This window comes from Mizuhopecten yessoensis, unplaced genomic scaffold (assembly GCF_002113885.1).
Source record: "Mizuhopecten yessoensis strain PY_sf001 unplaced genomic scaffold, ASM211388v2 scaffold10759, whole genome shotgun sequence".
NCBI classification, from domain to species: domain Eukaryota; kingdom Metazoa; phylum Mollusca; class Bivalvia; order Pectinida; family Pectinidae; genus Mizuhopecten; species Mizuhopecten yessoensis.
Genome location: NW_018408707.1, coordinates 194,527 through 212,897, shown reverse-complemented (window position 1 = coordinate 212,897; position 18,371 = coordinate 194,527). Strand labels below are relative to the sequence as shown.

The 18,371-nt window shown below is 35.0% G+C and overlaps 1 protein-coding gene across 3 annotated transcripts in view; it reads right to left on the bottom strand.

Moving 5' to 3' along the window:
• Positions 1-749: 749 nt before the first annotated feature.
• The window catches only part of LOC110462196, a 35,750-nt gene continuing 18,128 nt past the window's right edge, over positions 750-18,371 (bottom strand). For 2 of the 3 annotated variants that reach the window (XM_021516041.1, XM_021516043.1), the window contains 2 exons: positions 17,285-17,395; positions 10,113-11,855 (listed from right to left, as the gene is read on the bottom strand). In XM_021516041.1, the coding sequence (XP_021371716.1) occupies positions 11,830-11,855; positions 17,285-17,395 (137 nt within the window). In that variant the 3' untranslated portion in view covers positions 10,113-11,829. Of the gene's footprint in view, positions 2,049-10,112; positions 11,856-17,284; positions 17,396-18,371 lie in introns of those variants that run through there. The other variant, XM_021516042.1, reaches the window with a different exon arrangement.

Here is an 18,371-nt window from a genome sequence, read left to right as displayed (position 1 = left end):
TAGTATAATGTTAACTTAACTTTGTCAGGACCATGAGCTGATCATTCCTAGACCAATTTTAAGTGAGATCGGCCTATTAGAACTTAGTAGCAAAATAGCGGCCATGGCAGCCAAATTGTATTTCTGATTGACCCGAAAAATAACAACACTTTGTCAGGACCATGATTCGATCATTCCTACAAAGTTTCAGTTCAATCGGCCAAGTAGATCTTTACTTTAAGTTTGAAATAGTTTACCAAAATGGCAGCTGTGGTGGCCATATTGGATTTCTGATCGACCTGAAAAATAACAACACTTTGTCAGGACCATGAGTCAATCATTCCTACAAAGTTTCAGTTCAATCGGCCTAGCAGAACTTGACTTTAAGTTTGAAATATGTTTTCAAAATGGTGGCCGTGGCGGCCATATTGGATTTATGATTGACCTGAAAAATAACAACACTTTGTCAGGACCATGAGTCGATCATTCCTACAAACTTTAAGTTCAATCGGTCCAGCAGAACTTGACTTTAAGTTTGAAATAGGTTTTCAAAATGGCGGCCGTGGCGGCCATATTGGATTTCTGATCGACCCGAAAAATAACAACACTTTGTCAGGACCATGAGGCGATCATTCCTACCAACTTTCAGTTCAATCGGCCCAGCAGAACTTGACTTTAAGTTTGAAATGTAAAATGTTAACGGACGACGGACGACGGACGACGGACGACGACGGACGAAAACGGATAGCAATAGGTCACTTGAGCTAAAGCTCAGGTGACCTAAAAAAAGAGAAAAAAATGCTTACAACTCCAATCATGTATCCATATTTAGCATTCTGTCAATGAAATTCCATGTTTTATTTACCATAATCTGTTTTTTATTAGAATATAAAAAGTTAATAAAAAAAACATGTAAGTTTCCATTCAGTAATTATAGGTGTTTCCTCCTTAATTTGCACAAATATATGTAAAATTTTAATTTTAAAATCAAGAAATTTATTTCAGTTTCAGTTTCAAAAATACCAAACAACATGATTACTTGGTCTCTTGCTAAGTCTATTTTATATTGTGACCTCAAGAGATACATAAAAAATATTGAACGAGAATGTTTTTGTAGTTATTTGATATGGCCATTCAATCAATCTTATTCAAATTCCTAAAGCTGCATGGATTTTTGTTGTCAGATTATAATTATCTAAAAGCTTGTTTGGATTACATGTATTACGCTTCCACTGATGCTGTTAATGATGACCATACCGATTTTACGAATGTCTATGATTTCTTGACTGGTGTGATAACAACGATAATAGGACTAAGGTGTACAATAGGTAAGTAAGATTGATTGGAACAGGGTTTAAAATACATGTATACTTTCAGTAATATCGAGACCAGCATTATAGTGGTTTTCATCAACTTTATTCCAACTTTTACTTTTAAAAATAATTCGTTAAATCGACTACATTTTCCCAGACTTCGCCGTCCAGGGAGTTAGTCCTTTAAGTCCGAAAACTAAACACCCCTGCAGACTAACTCCCTCGACAACTTCAGTATCTTTCTCAAGGAAACGACCTAGCAAATCAGGTGAGAGGTGGGCGGAACTTGTACTGACCTGACCCCATCTAGCTGTATCGATATTGAGAAATCAGCGCAGGTGAATCATTCTTTTTCTCTTACCCTGTTCCCCCACTGTATATCATATTCACAATGTAATGTGAATTGATAACGTTATATGCTAAATTCAGGACTGACGTGACCTTGATGGATTGTTGACGTGACGTCATTGTATTGTTGAAGTGACGTCATACCATTGTGTTATGAATAGGGGAATCCCCCTGTCTCAACCTATGGCGAGACAGGGAAATCAGAATAGATTCTCTCGATATGATCTCGGAAATCGAGGTTTTAATATTGATTTCTATTTAAAAATCCCTTTTAAAAACATACTAATATCCAGACTGGAATGGTTGTTCTTATCTTCTTCTAACGTGTAAACTGGAATAATAGTTCTTAACTTCTTCTACCCTGCAATCTTGATTGGTGGTTCTTGTCGACTTTCACAGCTCATTAACCTGAAAACGAACACAGAAGATCAGATTAAGCTAATTTTCAGTTAATCCAATTATGTTTACTCATGATGGAACATGTCCAGGGTTGTACAGGCTAACTTGATGTCATTGCCTTAAACCATTCATGTATTTAAATCTCATTTCTGTTATTGATACCAGAACCAGAAGATGATTCAAGTTTCATTTAATTAATAAATCTTCATTTAATTAATAAATCTTCATTTATTCTAAACCAATTATGAATCCAGTTTTTCAACTTATATTCATCACTGTTATTTTTCCGGATGGAAGCGCGCAAATGGGTCTTAATACGGGACAAGGTGAAAACCGACATGGTCGGACGGTGACCAAAGTACCATTATACGTCCGATAGGGAATCGAACCGCGGAAGTCTTGGTTAAGGCCAACAGGCTTTTCACTGCTCCCACCGGTCCAACCGGAAGTTGCATAGTCCAAAATAGCTGACTCCTTCTTTCTTCGTGCGGATATAAGTAAACCAATCTCAATGGAGTCTCTTTGAAAAATTGCGTTCGTATGTACTTAAGCTAATGTTTCCTTGTATGTCGAAGTATGAAAAGACTGGTCACTTATTTCGGACAAGTTACAAAGGTTCGACATGTTTATAATTACGGAAGAGGAAATACTGTTTATTTATTTGTTTTGTTTTTGTTTTTAACAGATCTCTGCATTTGTAATGATGCAGTTAGTATGGATTTAAATACTGAAACACGCGTTTGATTAATATTTATTGCAAATTACGTTACCACACGACACTGACAAAGCCTGATGAGATATATTTACGCGCGTAAACAGTGTAGTATCGCAAGACCTAAGCTTTCAGTCCACATACTGTAAAACACAGTAGCCTTGCAATTTGTTTTTATTATTGTTTAGTTATATGGTAAATGCATCCACAGAAACGGAACTTTCATGCTTTGGTATATATGTATATCAATTATCTATAGGGTCCGAAGATTGTAAAACGTTATAAAGATATTTTTTAAAGTACCTTTATTGGCCTTTAGTTGTATTTCTTTATATCTTTTAAAAAATATTGTAGACATGGGTTTTCATTCTTTTGACCTTGCGTTCCACGGATTATTCCGGATCCGACGGTTCCCGATTGGGATTAGTCTTACATGGACGCAATTACCATTTAGTGCTGTCTTTGCCGACTTAATATCTTTTTAAGAATCCTCGAACCACTGCCAAAAAATGTAACCAAGTATTTAAAACTGGGTTTTTTCGGCATAACTATAGCTTTGATAAATCATTTCTGAAAGAAACTCATATATTTGGTGGGACTTTCATGAGAAAGTAACATTTTGATAGTAACATTCTGGCTTCCCAAACGTTCAGTGTTTACATGCTGCTGTTTATTCAGTAGTCGAGAGCTTGCTCAGAATATCATGACTTTCGTGATAGATTTCGAGTGCTGAGTGCTGACGGGCAAACTTACAGTAGGAATCCCAAAGATGCAGGTTGGCGATAACCTCCGGCAATGTAGCCATCGTGAGCATCATTTGGAAGTATGCTAATTTTTTTGTGATACGAATGTTAATGTTTTTGATTATGCTCATTAGAGTGTCTTAACGATTTGCTGTCATTACCACTGCTCTTGCTTCGAGGACGTGACATTATTTGCATTTTGCATCGGTAAACTTGGTTGCTGTCGTCGATATGGCAGAAGATGCCTACCATCCGGACCTGGTCTTAATCTCATAATTTTTAAATAACCATGAACATATTATCATACTTATTTTCTGTATAAAACTGTTTTAATCATTATTTAGGGTTTCCTTATTTTAACGGGGCAACATTGTTCTATGTTTATGTCGTTAATTTGAAATTCACACGTTGCAAGAATTCAACAAAAAAATCTTTAAGTCTCCACATTATTGACTGTTTTCATCATTATATTTACCGATTGATTATACTAACTGTAGGTAACTGAAAAGAAAATCAAGATGCATGTTCAGAGATTGCTTAAGATGAAGGTAGATCATTCAAAATCACATGCACTTTTTTCACTTGACGGCATTGCTAGCAGAGCCAATGCCGTAAAACTTTATTAACGTGCCAAGAATTGATAAATTATTGCCATTTTGCTCCAGAACCATTTTTGAACAGCAATATATTCAATTGATACATTTTGTAGGTATAGACGATCTAGTGATATTTATTTTATTTTATTGGGTCCATGACAAAGGTATTGTCAATAAATGCTAAAAAAAAATACTTAAATCTTACTGACACTGAAAAACTGAAGGAAAAACTTGAGAATACTGTATTTTATTGCAGATGTAAAATAAAATCACATTTATGAGGTACACATACATAAAGTTCACTAAAATATGCAAGACATGGATCACATAACAGGAACAGTCGCATACAGCAGGCATTCTATAATGACATTCATACGGACATTTGCTTCAAAGTTCATCAGACTCTCTAATGCGCATGATGTAGGATAGGAATATTCCCCCAATGCAAGGGCTTTTGAAATTGGGTGAAACTTTTTCAATTTAAAAAATTAATGCCAAGGTGAAATTTCTCCATCATACATCTAACCTTGGTCATGAAAAAGTATTTTTCTCTCATTCAATTCACCAGAATTAGCTCAGAAGCGACAAATAGGTGCCATAGTTTCTGCATGGCAGCAACACAATGTTCCAGCTTCTGTGATGCCATGTCATTGTGTCCCATTGTTGACTCACGCACATGAAATGGGGTGCAAGATGAAGAATTTCTTACACACATTCTGATACTCTGGATATTGTCATATATGCACGGGAATGAAAGAAATAAAAAGAAATATGTAAATTAAATACTGGTTACCCCATACATCAGAATAGTATCATATTCACAGGTTAACATACAGTAAATGGATTGATAAGGATACAACAATGAGATGGCTGTATCTCGTCCACTATACACTATTTACTGTTATATTATAACGTCACAATTTCTCGTCCACTATACACTGTTAATTGTTACAAGTAACGTCACAATTTACTGTATCCTGTCCACTATACACTGTTAATTGTTACAAGTAACCTCACAATTTGCGGTATCCCGTCCACTATACACTGTTAATTGTTGTAAGTAACGTCACAATTTACTGTATCCTGTCCACTATACACTGTTAATTGTTATAAGTAACGTCACAATTTGCTGTAACTCGTCCACTATACACTATTTACCGTTATATTATAACGTCACAATTTCTCGTCCATTATACACTGGTAATTGTTATAAGTAACGTCACAATTTGCTCTATCTCGTCCACTATACACTGGTAATTGGTATAAGTAACGTCACAATTTGCTGTATCTCGTCCACTAAACACTGTTAATTGTTGTAAGTAACGTCACAATTTGCTGTATCTCCTCCACTATACACTGTTAATTAGTATAAGTAACGTCACAATTTGCTGTATCTCGTCCACTAAACACTGTTAATTGTTGTAAGTAACGTCACAATTTGCTGTATCTCGTCCACTAGACATTATTAATTGTTATAAGTAACGTCACAATTATCAAGTACAACACATAAACACGTTAAACTTCATATATCAGACTGTAGCGTACCTCGCCTAGGTGCTATGCCTTTTGGAATCAGTTGTACCTGAAGTATAATACATCTGAATAGAGGGGATATATCACATATACAAAATGGCCTATATCACAGACTTGTTCATCATTATGCAATTAACAAAAAAAAGTCTAACTTATTTCTAAGCAAACAGTGATAACAATACAAAAAGTTTAGGGCATAAATTACCTCAATGGAACGACAAGTATTAAGCATTATTTCAGTATCAAAATTAAAGAAATTAACAATTTTCAAGTAATTTTCCGTATCTTTTGTACAATTTTTTTTTTTTTTTAAAATAGATTTAATCATGTCATAGATATAAACAACCAATTGATAGATAAGCACATCCCGTCTACGGGAATGGCACTTACAACAAATTCAGGTAATACCAGGTAGCGACATGATTTTATGCAAGGATGACTAATATTTGTTGTTACAAGCGTCATACTTGCGATACATTTTAAAATCTGCTAACCCATTTATCCCTCCATTGTTAACCTGGACTTGCTCTGTTTGATTTGGTAAGGTTCAAATGTGACTTTAGGGGTGAATGGATTAAGAATGATTCATTATATATATAATTACCAACCCTCAAATATTTGATTGCCTTTTCCAAGCACTGATTTTTGTAATGTATGTCACATTAACAATATTTTATATTTTCTGAAATACGTTTTCTTCATTTCGAAATAATTTGTACTTCACAATTTGTTCATTTATCTTATAAACGCTTCTACATTATTGGAATCTTAAAATTTTGATTACCCTCTTCAGTCAACAATACAATTTAAATAATGAACTGTAGTAAAATCACCCTCACCAAAAAATGATATTAACAAAATTATTGCGTTAATATGGTTTTGAATACAGGGCTCTGGTAATTGTGTCTGAAACTTGCAAAGCGAAATTGGTATTTTGCCATATTGAATCAGTCCCTTTTCCCCTTGTTAATTGCATGATTGTGCTAATCTTTAGTAAACATAAAATACATAATCAGAAACACGAATAATAATAATAATAATTTGAGGTTCCTATATACCACTTTATCACAACCTAGTTCGTAGGTCGTCTCAAAGCGGTTCACAAATTAGTATCCTTGGTTATAGGGCTTTTGCAACCATCCAATACCTTTCTCAACTCCCTGGGGAGCATACGAAGATCAAAACACATTTTTGCTCACCTGAACTGATGGCAAATCAAATGTTATGTGAATTAAGTTGGCCAGAAATATTTAATAATAAAATGTTTTGCCTTATGATTTAATTTTGGGAATTAAAAATATTAGACACAGCTTTAATACAAATATGATGTGTCTCTCTTTTGACAATAAATTAAGGTTCCCTGTCCCACTGCTGGCAAAATGTTAGTAATTAACCCTTTCACCACTGTAGACCATAATGGACTCATCCATATCAATGCATAGTAGAGTCTACTAAAGTTACATAGGGGTGAAATGGTTAACCGTCCCTTAATTTCATTTTGGATATAACCGCAGAGCAACTGGGCCTGCATGGTTACTTCCCCTGACAGGTAGCTCAGCTGGATAGAGCGACAGTATAATGATGGGAGGGGTGAGGTTTGAATCCTGGTCAGGCCCCATTGAATTTTTACACTTGGGTCACTATTACATTTAGGTTTTTTTCCATTCTTTTCTCAAAAAGGTTTTGCAAGATAGGTACGATTTATCCAAACTGTGATCCTGCGGGAAACATGTTTCCAATGTGTAGTTATAGCAGTGGTTCAAGAATCTGCGGGAAACATGTTTCCAATGTGTAGTTATAGCAGTGGTTTAAGGATCCTTTAAAGCAGCCATGATTATAATTTACTGTTCTGTTATTGGTCTATCGTCCACAGGTTAAGTCAGAAAGAGTGTTTTTTTATGGAGTATACAAAACTTAACATAAGTTAGGATCTCGAATGCGTTTTAATTTTGAAATACCAATTAACTGTATGACCTTGGCATTTGACTTTGGAGATTTGAGATTTCAGGATATATGTTGGATATTTGTCTGAGGTGATACAGATCACAAATGGTTTGTTCAATTCTTATATGAAACATACTCCCCTGAAATAAACAAGGGATCAAACTTTGACATGGCATTGTTAAGTAAAAAGTTAACAAACTTGTTCCGCCTCTTAACGTCCCAAAATTGCATATTGACACAAACAGAAGTATTATTAAATTAAAAGGACAATTTAGAGAAAGTAGTGGTTTTTTTTTATATAATCTTTTGTAATCAATTCTCGTGGAGATATTGATTAGAGTCGATGTTTTCTAGGCATTCTTAATCAGTAATGAAGAAGCCCTTCGAGTATAAGCACTTATTCTGAATCAATAGCATCTTCCAAACAACATCTCCATCATCATTATAAATGAGTAATTCACTTTAAACCTACGTACTGTAATCGTACTTTGTGCGGGTTTAGATTCTCCCTATGGTACCCTCTTGTGTACATACTCTCATTAAACGCTTTTATTTTTATTTAAATCCAACTGTGAATAAAAACATTTCATTATGTCTAATAAATGCTAAGTTTGTTTTGAATACAAACAGAAATTGAAAACTTAATTTTTGCAGCTAAAAAAGTTCAAATTTTATTATTCATACCGAACTGAATAATCTCATTCCGAATCTCTTTGTGCTTATCTATAATGATATATATTCATAGTGACTTGAATGTGTTACATGCGAACTCAAACCATCAGTGCCGTAGACCACTTGGTACATATGTACTAAGCAGGGGTTCAGGATAATGCGCTATTTCAGTAGTAGCTATATATGTTGTGGCTTCTCCAAGAAATATCACTGATCACAGTGGACATTGGCCTCAGGTCATGTCATTATCATCTACATAAACGTTCGTTTGGATATATTTGTTTTTGGTATCTGATCGATTTAAAGGGTGTTAGCTAACCCCTTTCAGACTACAACCTGATCCATCAAATGTGATCCCTAATATTTTTATATCCCTGATATTCAAAATAGCTGTCAACGAAACAAAATCACATAATATGAATACAAAAATTAGTTTAAAAAAAAAAATACATATTATTAATATAAAAAGCATCTCAAGGCCATATACAATGTAACATGTAATGATATACATACATTCATGATGTAAAAAATGAGCAAAGACATATGTAAAACACGATTATCACCAGCAGAAGTAGAAATCATTTCTTTACTTGGGGATTTATTTCTATTTCTGTTGATTTTGCGGAAACTTGTTGATATTTTCCATGAAATATCATACCGATACCACTGTTGTAGACTTAAGTCTTCAAAATTATATTCTAAACATCTTGCATCTTGAAAATGAAATAAATCTTTGAAATAAGTTTTTCATGCAAAAACAATTATTTGATATAAGCACAAACTTTAAGTGCTGGGTAAAAATCAAATATCTGATTTTACAGTACCTATGATAGATAGCATTAGCTCATGATCCCAATCTTTCACCTCACATGATAATATTATACATTCTATATACAAGATTTTGCTGTGAATATCGCAGGGTCTTTCAGATTATGCAGACAATCAATTTGTATCAATAGTATAAACAACATCATTCTTAAACAGTAAAAAAAACATTGAAAGCACCAAATAACACACATTTAGTAAATTCTAATTTAATTTTTGAAATAAAATAAGGTGTTCATAAAGTAATGTCAATGCATTCGAGTTTTTATAAGCTGAATACTTTTAAAAAAAGTCTATTAAAAATAAGATAAAAATGAAGAAAAAAAAATCAAATTTTTTATTTGAACCCTTTGATAGAAAACCTAAAATAAATGTTAATGCATATATGAAAACACTATTTGTATGTGGAGTGGGAATCAATCCATACAGAAACACTAAAAAACATCATAGTCAACTTTGATGCTAAAAATTCAAACACAAAAGACAGTAAATATTTGCCATTATATCACACACAAACCATAAAAGAATGTACTTGTCAAACATGAAGTGTGTGCGACATGCTTAGAGATAGGTCTATTGATGTCATTGACTGGCTCTCTTTACATAAACTGTGAACGTGAAGCGATTTATGTAAAGAGTGCACTTTGGTTTTCGGTTTATACATCGATAGGACAATTTATTATCTTGTCCAATCCTTATGATTTAGTTCTAAAAAATAGAAAGAGAAAACGTATTGCAAAAACTACTGTGTATTTATATATATATATATATATATATAAAAAGTATTTTCTAAGAATGACACAATATTTTTTATACTGATCAATCAAATGCTGTTTTAATTCCCCGTGCAGTGCTATGACATGCCAGTGTAATTGAGTCGGAGCTTTCAACAGGCTAATTACATGTACTTTCTCTAATAATGACGCTTATGAGGCTAATTAGACTGTCCCCCGTCTCTAGAATATTGAATCATTTAGAAAAAAAAACCTCTCATAATTTGCATCACTTGGATGTCTGATTCTTATTAATCCTAAGTTCTAAACTAGGGGGAGATAAGCTAGCAGTAAAATGCAGCCGAGAAATTCTTCATAAATACTTACAGGCTGGTAGCCAGTCTAGAGGCTAATTGTCACCTCTCCAGACAGGTATCTTTGTATGTGTCATCTATCCAGACAGGTGTCTTTATATGTGTCACCAAAATTGAGTCCTGAAGTTCGTGTCACCTATCTAGACAGGTATCTTTGTATGTGTCGCCTATCTGGACAAGTTATCTTTGTAGGTGTCACCTCTCTGGACAGGTGTTTATGTATGTGTCACCCCTCTAGACAGGTATCTTTGTATGTGTCGCCTATCTGGACAAGTGTCTTTGTAGGTGTCAACTCTCTGGACAGGTGTTTATGTATGTGTCACCCCTCTAGACAGGTATCTTTGTATGTGTCACCTATCCAGACAGGTGTCTTTGTATGTGTCAATCCCTGGAGTAGACATGTGTCTTTGTATGTGTCACCTATCCAGACAGGTGTCTTTGTTTGTGTCACCTATCCAGACATGTGTCTTTGTATGTGTTACTTGTCTAGACATGTGTTATTGAATGCATCACCTATCTAAACAGGTGTCTTTGTATGTGTCTATCTAGATAGGTGTCTTTGTATGTGTCACCTATCTAAACATGTGTTATTGTATGTGTCACCTATCTAGACAGGTGTTTTTGTATGTGTCACCTATCCAGACAGGTGTCTTTGTAGGTGTCACTCCCTGGAGAAGACATGCATCTTTGTATGTGTCACCTACCTAGACAGGTGTCTTAGTATGTGTCACCTATCCAGAAAGGTGTCTTCACATATATTGTCTATCTTGATAGGTGTTTGTTTTAAGTGTCATCTTTATCTAGACAAGTTTTTCTGGTATCTTTTAACATACTCCTCAGCATACTTGTCAACATTCTAAAATTGTCATTAAAGATAAAACTTTTAGCAGCGTTTCAATATATTTGTAATACTATCATTCAATGAATCTAAACAATCAAATAATGCTGTAAATCTTCTTATTTAAAATATGCTATATGCAATACTCCCATTTAATGTTATAAATTAATTAATGTTAATGATTATTAATGGCAAAAGCAGAAATTGGGAAAAATAATAAGACACTTCCTCGAAAAAATTGGGAAGGTTGACAGGTATATTTCAGATTGGACATAGTACAAATCTCTTCCTTTAATACAACATATTGTTTTCCTTTTCATCATGATGAGATATCTTCAATATCGCTGCTCCGGTCAAGTGGTTTCCGCATATCTCGTCATCTCCGGCCCTATTCTTAACGTCATATGGAGCCGACACATTGTCATCCAAACATTGCAAGTAAAAGTTACGTACCATGAGGCTACATACAATGTTTCATTGTATTTACATTCCATACAGTAATTACTTTCTTCCTGTATACAGAAACAATAATCGTAGCCCGACAGTGTAGAGGAACTTCTAAGATAAAATTTTACATCCAATATACAACAAATTAAAACCTATATTTATCACTTGGGTAGGCTCCATTTTCTAACAGGGACAATATGCAGTAATTAGTGAAAACCAATGCTGTCCAGCAGTTGATTCCATACCTTTTCATGAACCATAGAGGAATCAAACCCCGATCATCTAGATGACAGATAAACTGACTGACCATTGAGTCACTTGACCACTCGGCTTTTATGTTGATTATAAACTGTTCTTGTTTGGTTGTATTTCATCACGGCACCATGCACAGGTCTAGGTAGATAATGGATTGTGGAAACCTGCAAACAACATGCAAGCAAGTGAGAGAGAGTAGAAATAACAGTTGATACTCAATACTGTCAAGAGTCTTTTTTCATCCAGACACTACAGTATTAACATACAAGATTCAGTGAAGACCGATCGATTAAATCGTTATTTTACAATTTCCGATATTTTTTAAAAATTGGGTATAAAATAATTGAAAAAATAGTATAAGTTTGAAATGAAATCTTCGGAAATGGGGTTCAATATTGACTCATTCACCCCTGAAATTTCATAAACTTTTTCAACATTTGAATTGGAAGAGTTCAAATGTGTCTTCAGGGGTAAGTGAGTTAAAAAAAAAAACTTTTTTTTTTCTCTTTATTTTTCTATTTGATGGTAAAAGGTATGAGAAAAGCAGGTTTTTGAAGTGACTTTGTTATTCTCTATCCCTAAATCATCCTGCATTTCTGATGGTATCCAAGCAAGCAAGGTATTGGAACTAACCAAATCAGGCAACAGTTTTAGCTCTGTGCACTGTTTTAATAGAAATATAAAGAATCTTGACAGTACATGTATCACATGCTTAGGTTATCAGGGTCACATCCAGGAGTAGAAAGCAAATCATTCAAATTTCTTGAGATAGTTAATCTGTAATGTATTGGGTACAATATCACCTGTGAGTATTACTCGGGGCCATGCTGGTTCAGGAAACAATCTTAATTACTTTATATTAGGGCTGCAAGGTTACATTAACATGATGATATGATGCGTAACACAATACTGTGGCCACGATACGATACATATCACGATAATTATTATCACAGTTTAAGCAAAGAAAAAAGATATGTTGCAAAATTTTAAAGGCAACACTTCAGCAGGCAACAGACTTGGTCCAAAATGGGCATGACTTCAAATTTTGACACAATTCAGGTCTTTCGACGTGCATGCAGAGCTGGACCTGTCACTTGCCATGTGGGAATGGATATGAGTAAATTAAATTCAGAAATGACAAAATCCATTAAAAGTATCGTAGGTGTATCGTGACCGCCCAAAAAATATTTTGTATCGTACCGTATTCAAAATATCGTGATATATCGTCGCACAATATAACATTGCTGCCCTACTGTATATATAAATATCAGAAGTAACTGTAAAGAAAAATTAAGTCATAATGGGCATGAAATTCAAGGCAATTATATATTACTGAACAAAACATGCAAGATCATTCAGGACAAGATTTTTACATGTACAGTATTTGTCAATCGAATCTCCATGGTGCTATTTAGCGAATGAAATTATAAGTTTGTCGTTTTGGTTTTTACTGGAATTTAATTGCAGCTGAAATATTGAAAAATGTTAACATTTTCGGGGCTGTCTTATTTAAGTGTTATTTTGTACTTAAAATATTGTGCTAACCTATAATAGCATTAATTTTAGTTCCTGTAAATAGTTTTCTATTGCATGTCATACAGATACATCATTTCATCAATGCACTAATCTGTTAACTTTTTCACCACTGTAGACCATTATGGACTCATCCAGATCAATGAATGGTAGGGTCTATTAAAGTTATATAGGCGTGAAAGGGTTAAAATTAAATAATGGCTAAAAACCTTAGTGTGTTAAAATGAGAATGTTGAAAGTATATATATATTCCTCAAGTGATGTTGGTAAATATATACTGGATACAGGGATTTTTTTAGTTGTAGTTTAATTTTCGAATTTTCAACACTGCAGTGAGGGTGAAATTGTTATGACAGCAAAATTTTGGTAGTACACTGTGACCCTATATGATAACTTCATGTGAAGAGTGAAATTTACACTGAGCAAATATGCATTTTACTGGTAAAAGGTGACTTGTTCCAATAAACCGAGTATACAATTTTGAAAATGATCATGCTTATTCCATAAAGTATTTTTTCTTTTGTTTGCCATAAACTACATCTGCAGGAACCATTAAACTTAACCCTGTGAGACAGTATTCATGATTTCATGAACTTTCATGTATGGTTCATGAATATGAATTATTCATGACTGTCTCAAATTGGTATTGTCTGTTTGACTGATACTTTCAAAATTTTATGCTATCAGCTATAAATCTATAATTGAAAACTTGCAACTCATGATGATCTACTAGTAGCCTGTGATGTGGTCGCTAAACAAAACCGCATATCTCCACTAATCAACTCATGATGATCTACAAGTAGCCTGTGATGTGGTCGCTAAACAAAACCGCATATCTCCACTCATCAACTCATAATGATCTACAAGTAGCCTGTGATGTGGTCGCTAAACAAAACCGCATATCTCCACTCATCAACTCATAATGATCTACAAGTAGCCTGTGATGTGGTCGCTAAACAAAACCGCATATCTCCACTCATCAACTCATAATGATCTACAAGTAGCCTGTGATGTGGTCGCTAAACAAAACCGCATATCTCCACTCATCAACTCATAATGATCTACAAGTAGCCTGTGATGTGGTCGCTAAACAAAACCGCATATCTCCACTCATCAACTCATAATGATCTACAAGTAGCCTGTGATGTGGTCGCTAAACAAAACCGCATATCTCCACTCATCAACTCATAATGATCTACAAGTAGCCTGTGATGTGGTCGCTAAACAAAACCGCATATCTCCACTCATCAACTCATAATGATCTACAAGTAGCCTGTGATGTGGTCGCTAAACAAAACCGCATATCTCCACTCATCAACTCATAATGATCTACAAGTAGCCTGTGATGTGGTCGCTAAACAAAACCGCATATCTCCACTCATCAACTCATAATGATCTACAAGTAGCCTGTGATGTGGTCGCTAAACAAAACCGCATATCTCCACTCATCAACTCATAATGATCTACAAGTAGCCTGTGATGTGGTCGCTAAACAAAACCGCATATCTCCACTCATCAACTCATAATGATCTACAAGTAGCCTGTGATGTGGTCGCTAAACAAAACCGCATATCTCCACTCATCAACTCATAATGATCTACAAGTAGCCTGTGATGTGGTCGCTAAACAAAACCGCATATCTCCACTCATCAACTCATAATGATCTACAAGTAGCCTGTGATGTGGTCGCTAAACAAAACCGCATATCTCCACTCATCAACTCATAATGATCTACAAGTAGCCTGTGATGTGGTCGCTAAACAAAACCGCATATCTCCACTCATCAACTCATAATGATCTACAAGTAGCCTGTGATGTGGTCGCTAAACAAAACCGCATATCTCCACTCATCAACTCATAATGATCTACAAGTAGCCTGTGATGTGGTCGCTAAACAAAACCGCATATCTCCACTCATCAACTCATAATGATCTACAAGTAGCCTGTGATGTGGTCGCTAAACAAAACCGCATATCTCCACTCATCAACTCATAATGATCTACAAGTAGCCTGTGATGTGGTCGCTAAACAAAACCGCATATCTCCACTCATCAACTCATAATGATCTACAAGTAGCCTGTGATGTGGTCGCTAAACAAAACCGCATATCTCCACTCATCAACTCATAATGATCTACAAGTAGCCTGTGATGTGGTCGCTAAACAAAACCGCATATCTCCACTCATCAACTCATAATGATCTACAAGTAGCCTGTGATGTGGTCGCTAAACAAAACCGCATATCTCCACTCATCAACTCATAATGATCTACAAGTAGCCTGTGATGTGGTCGCTAAACAAAACCGCATATCTCCACTCATCAACTCATAATGATCTACAAGTAGCCTGTGATGTGGTCGCTAAACAAAACCGCATATCTCCACTCATCAACTCATGATGATCTACTAGTAGCCTGTGATGTGGTCGCTAAACAAAACCGCATATCTCCACTCATCAACTCAGATATTCGCTCACTCATCACTTGTCTTTTTTTTTGTAATTACAGTTTAATAATTTTAACAAGTTGTTATATTAACTTGTAACAAGAGGTCCCAGGGGCCTTAATGCTTGCTCACTTGAGTTGAAAATGTCTCGGCCAATTAGAGGCTGCGGTGGCTATCTTGGATTATCAGACCGGCATGAAAAGTTTAACAAACCTTAATGAGGATCTTAAGGAGAACATTGGTACCAAATTTGGAGTCAATCTGCAGTGTAGCTGTTCTTGAAAAGAGGTCTAAAATGTCTCAGTTAATCAGAAGCTAGTGTTTTCGGATCCACACGAAAAATAAGAACACTCATAGGTAACAGGGGCAGCTGTTTTAGAGAAGAATTCAAAGAGAATTCAAGGCTGCGCTGCAATCTTGGGATTTTCAGATTGGCACACTTGTTGTGGATCTCATAAGATATATTTGTGTCATGTTTTAAGTTGATTGCTTCAGCCATTCTTTATAAGAAGAAGTCGAAAAATGTCTTAGCAAATCAGAGGCTAATGTGGCCATCTTGGTTTTCGGGCCGATACAAAAAGTAAGAACATTTGTTTGCGACATCATAAGGAACATTTGTACGAAGTTTAATGTCAATCCCTTTAGAGGTTCTGGAAAAGGGGTTGAAAATGTTAATGTATGACACACAACATACTACGACAAAAACAGATGGCAATAGCTCACCTAAGCAATCATCTGAGCTAAAACAGATTTCAATATAAGATTTGAAATGTATGTGTTTGTCATAATTAACAATATAGACCAAACTAACCAGGTACCATTTCCAAAACAATTTCATGATAAATATTGTTTATCAGTAAATATTCGCTGCAGTTTTGACTTTTTCACCTTCCATCAAGAAGGCAAATTTTACTTGACAGACCATATTGATACCAATAACATATTATATATACTGGGTAGCCATTACATATGAAGTAGAAAAATAACTCTGGATGAGAATTTACATTATTATTTTGAAATTATTATTTTTTTTTTTTTTGAATTCTAACTTTGTTGCTTAACTTTCATCTAATGATTATGTGGATTTTTTTCTCCTGATCTCGTCACATGTTTTTTTAAATTTATTTTCATTGATTCAAGTTATTAAAATCATTGATGTTTTTATTTTCATAGATAAAGAAAACTGAAAAAAAAAAATTTCACAAAAGTTCCTACCCTTTAAACTGAGGTTGAGTTCGTGACAGGAAAATGAACATTTCTACCATTCTATACATTCCACCTCAACCTCAAAGTTCCAGAGGCAATGCTCTTCTATGTTTTCTGCACCCTTGGACTATGTCACAACAAAAATGAGGTGCTCTGTATGTGCAACCTTGTAAATATTACAAGTAGAATAATTTGATCCTTTGATGTACATCAAAAGTACTGTGCGACAGCATAACGGTAAAGTTGACCGGCTTTGAAGTTTGGTGTTGCTTCAAATCGCCTGTTAAGGTATTATTTGCCTAGCGATTGGTCAGGGTTGCAGTGAGCGCAAGTTAACATAACTCCTTGAATTTCGAGGATGATGCTACAGTTTCATGATGATAAGGAGTCAGAATATATTATGGTACTCACCTCTGCTATTGTCTCGTTTCTTCAAGACAACACAGAACATGGCAATTGTCAAGGCAGTAAAACCAGCGGCGCCGACAGCTATCCCAGCAATCTCTCCTCCACTTAGTTCTCCTGTAAAACAATAAAACACTGAATTTGTATACCTGGTGGAGAAAGGGACAACCTAGTTCATATTTACATTGTCAGCAGTAAAATCAAACAGGCCATCCGATCACAGCTGTTTTCTTATTTCAGAACACAGAACTTTGCAACATAATCCTATGTTCTCATTGTACATTAATATTGTATAGTAGAATGTACAATGACCGACCTGTAGCTGTCCGTTATTAAGCCGTAGCTGTCTGTTATTGTGTTCAATCAAGGACAGCTAGCTACTGGCCTAATATTGGACAATTACACGTAGCAGAAATAATTTTAAGCACCAGCTTATTTCAAAAGAAAATCCACAATTTACTTGCAGCATATGACTTTACTAGTTATATGTACATAAAATTAAAGGGGCATCACGCTGAAGTAACTTTTTTTTGGGTCTTTTTTCCAAATACTACATAAACATATCAAGTGAGACTCCTTATGGAAAATAACGATCGGATTTGGCTGAAATAGATTCATAAAAATGATTAAATCTAAGATAATCATCGGTATTTCTGCCTGTCTGACCAACGTTTTGTTCAAGGATTTCCCTCTATTGGCGCATGCGCATAGCACACCATTTCTTTGTAAACAAAATGACTGGCCGTGTGAAGTAAGCGGAAGAAAAGTGTTGTACCGTGTCAGCTACGAAGCGAAAAGTTGCCAAATGGTCAAAAGATAGCGCAAGGGGTACGTTACGGAATCATTATTGCCAATGGGAAGTATTCAAACAGAAAATAACTGCCCTAGCAGTTAGTACGGTGCATGTATTCTTCCGGATAGCGGCCGGTTAAGCTGAAATAATATCGACAGAAATGCTAGCGCTGTTTATGTTATGAATAAATATCTAAAACTATTAACCTCACTAGTATCATTGTGTGAGTTTGAACACAGATGAACTTAGTTTAATATGTTAATGGGCATGTATCGGAGAGAGTTTACTTTGTGTTTTTTA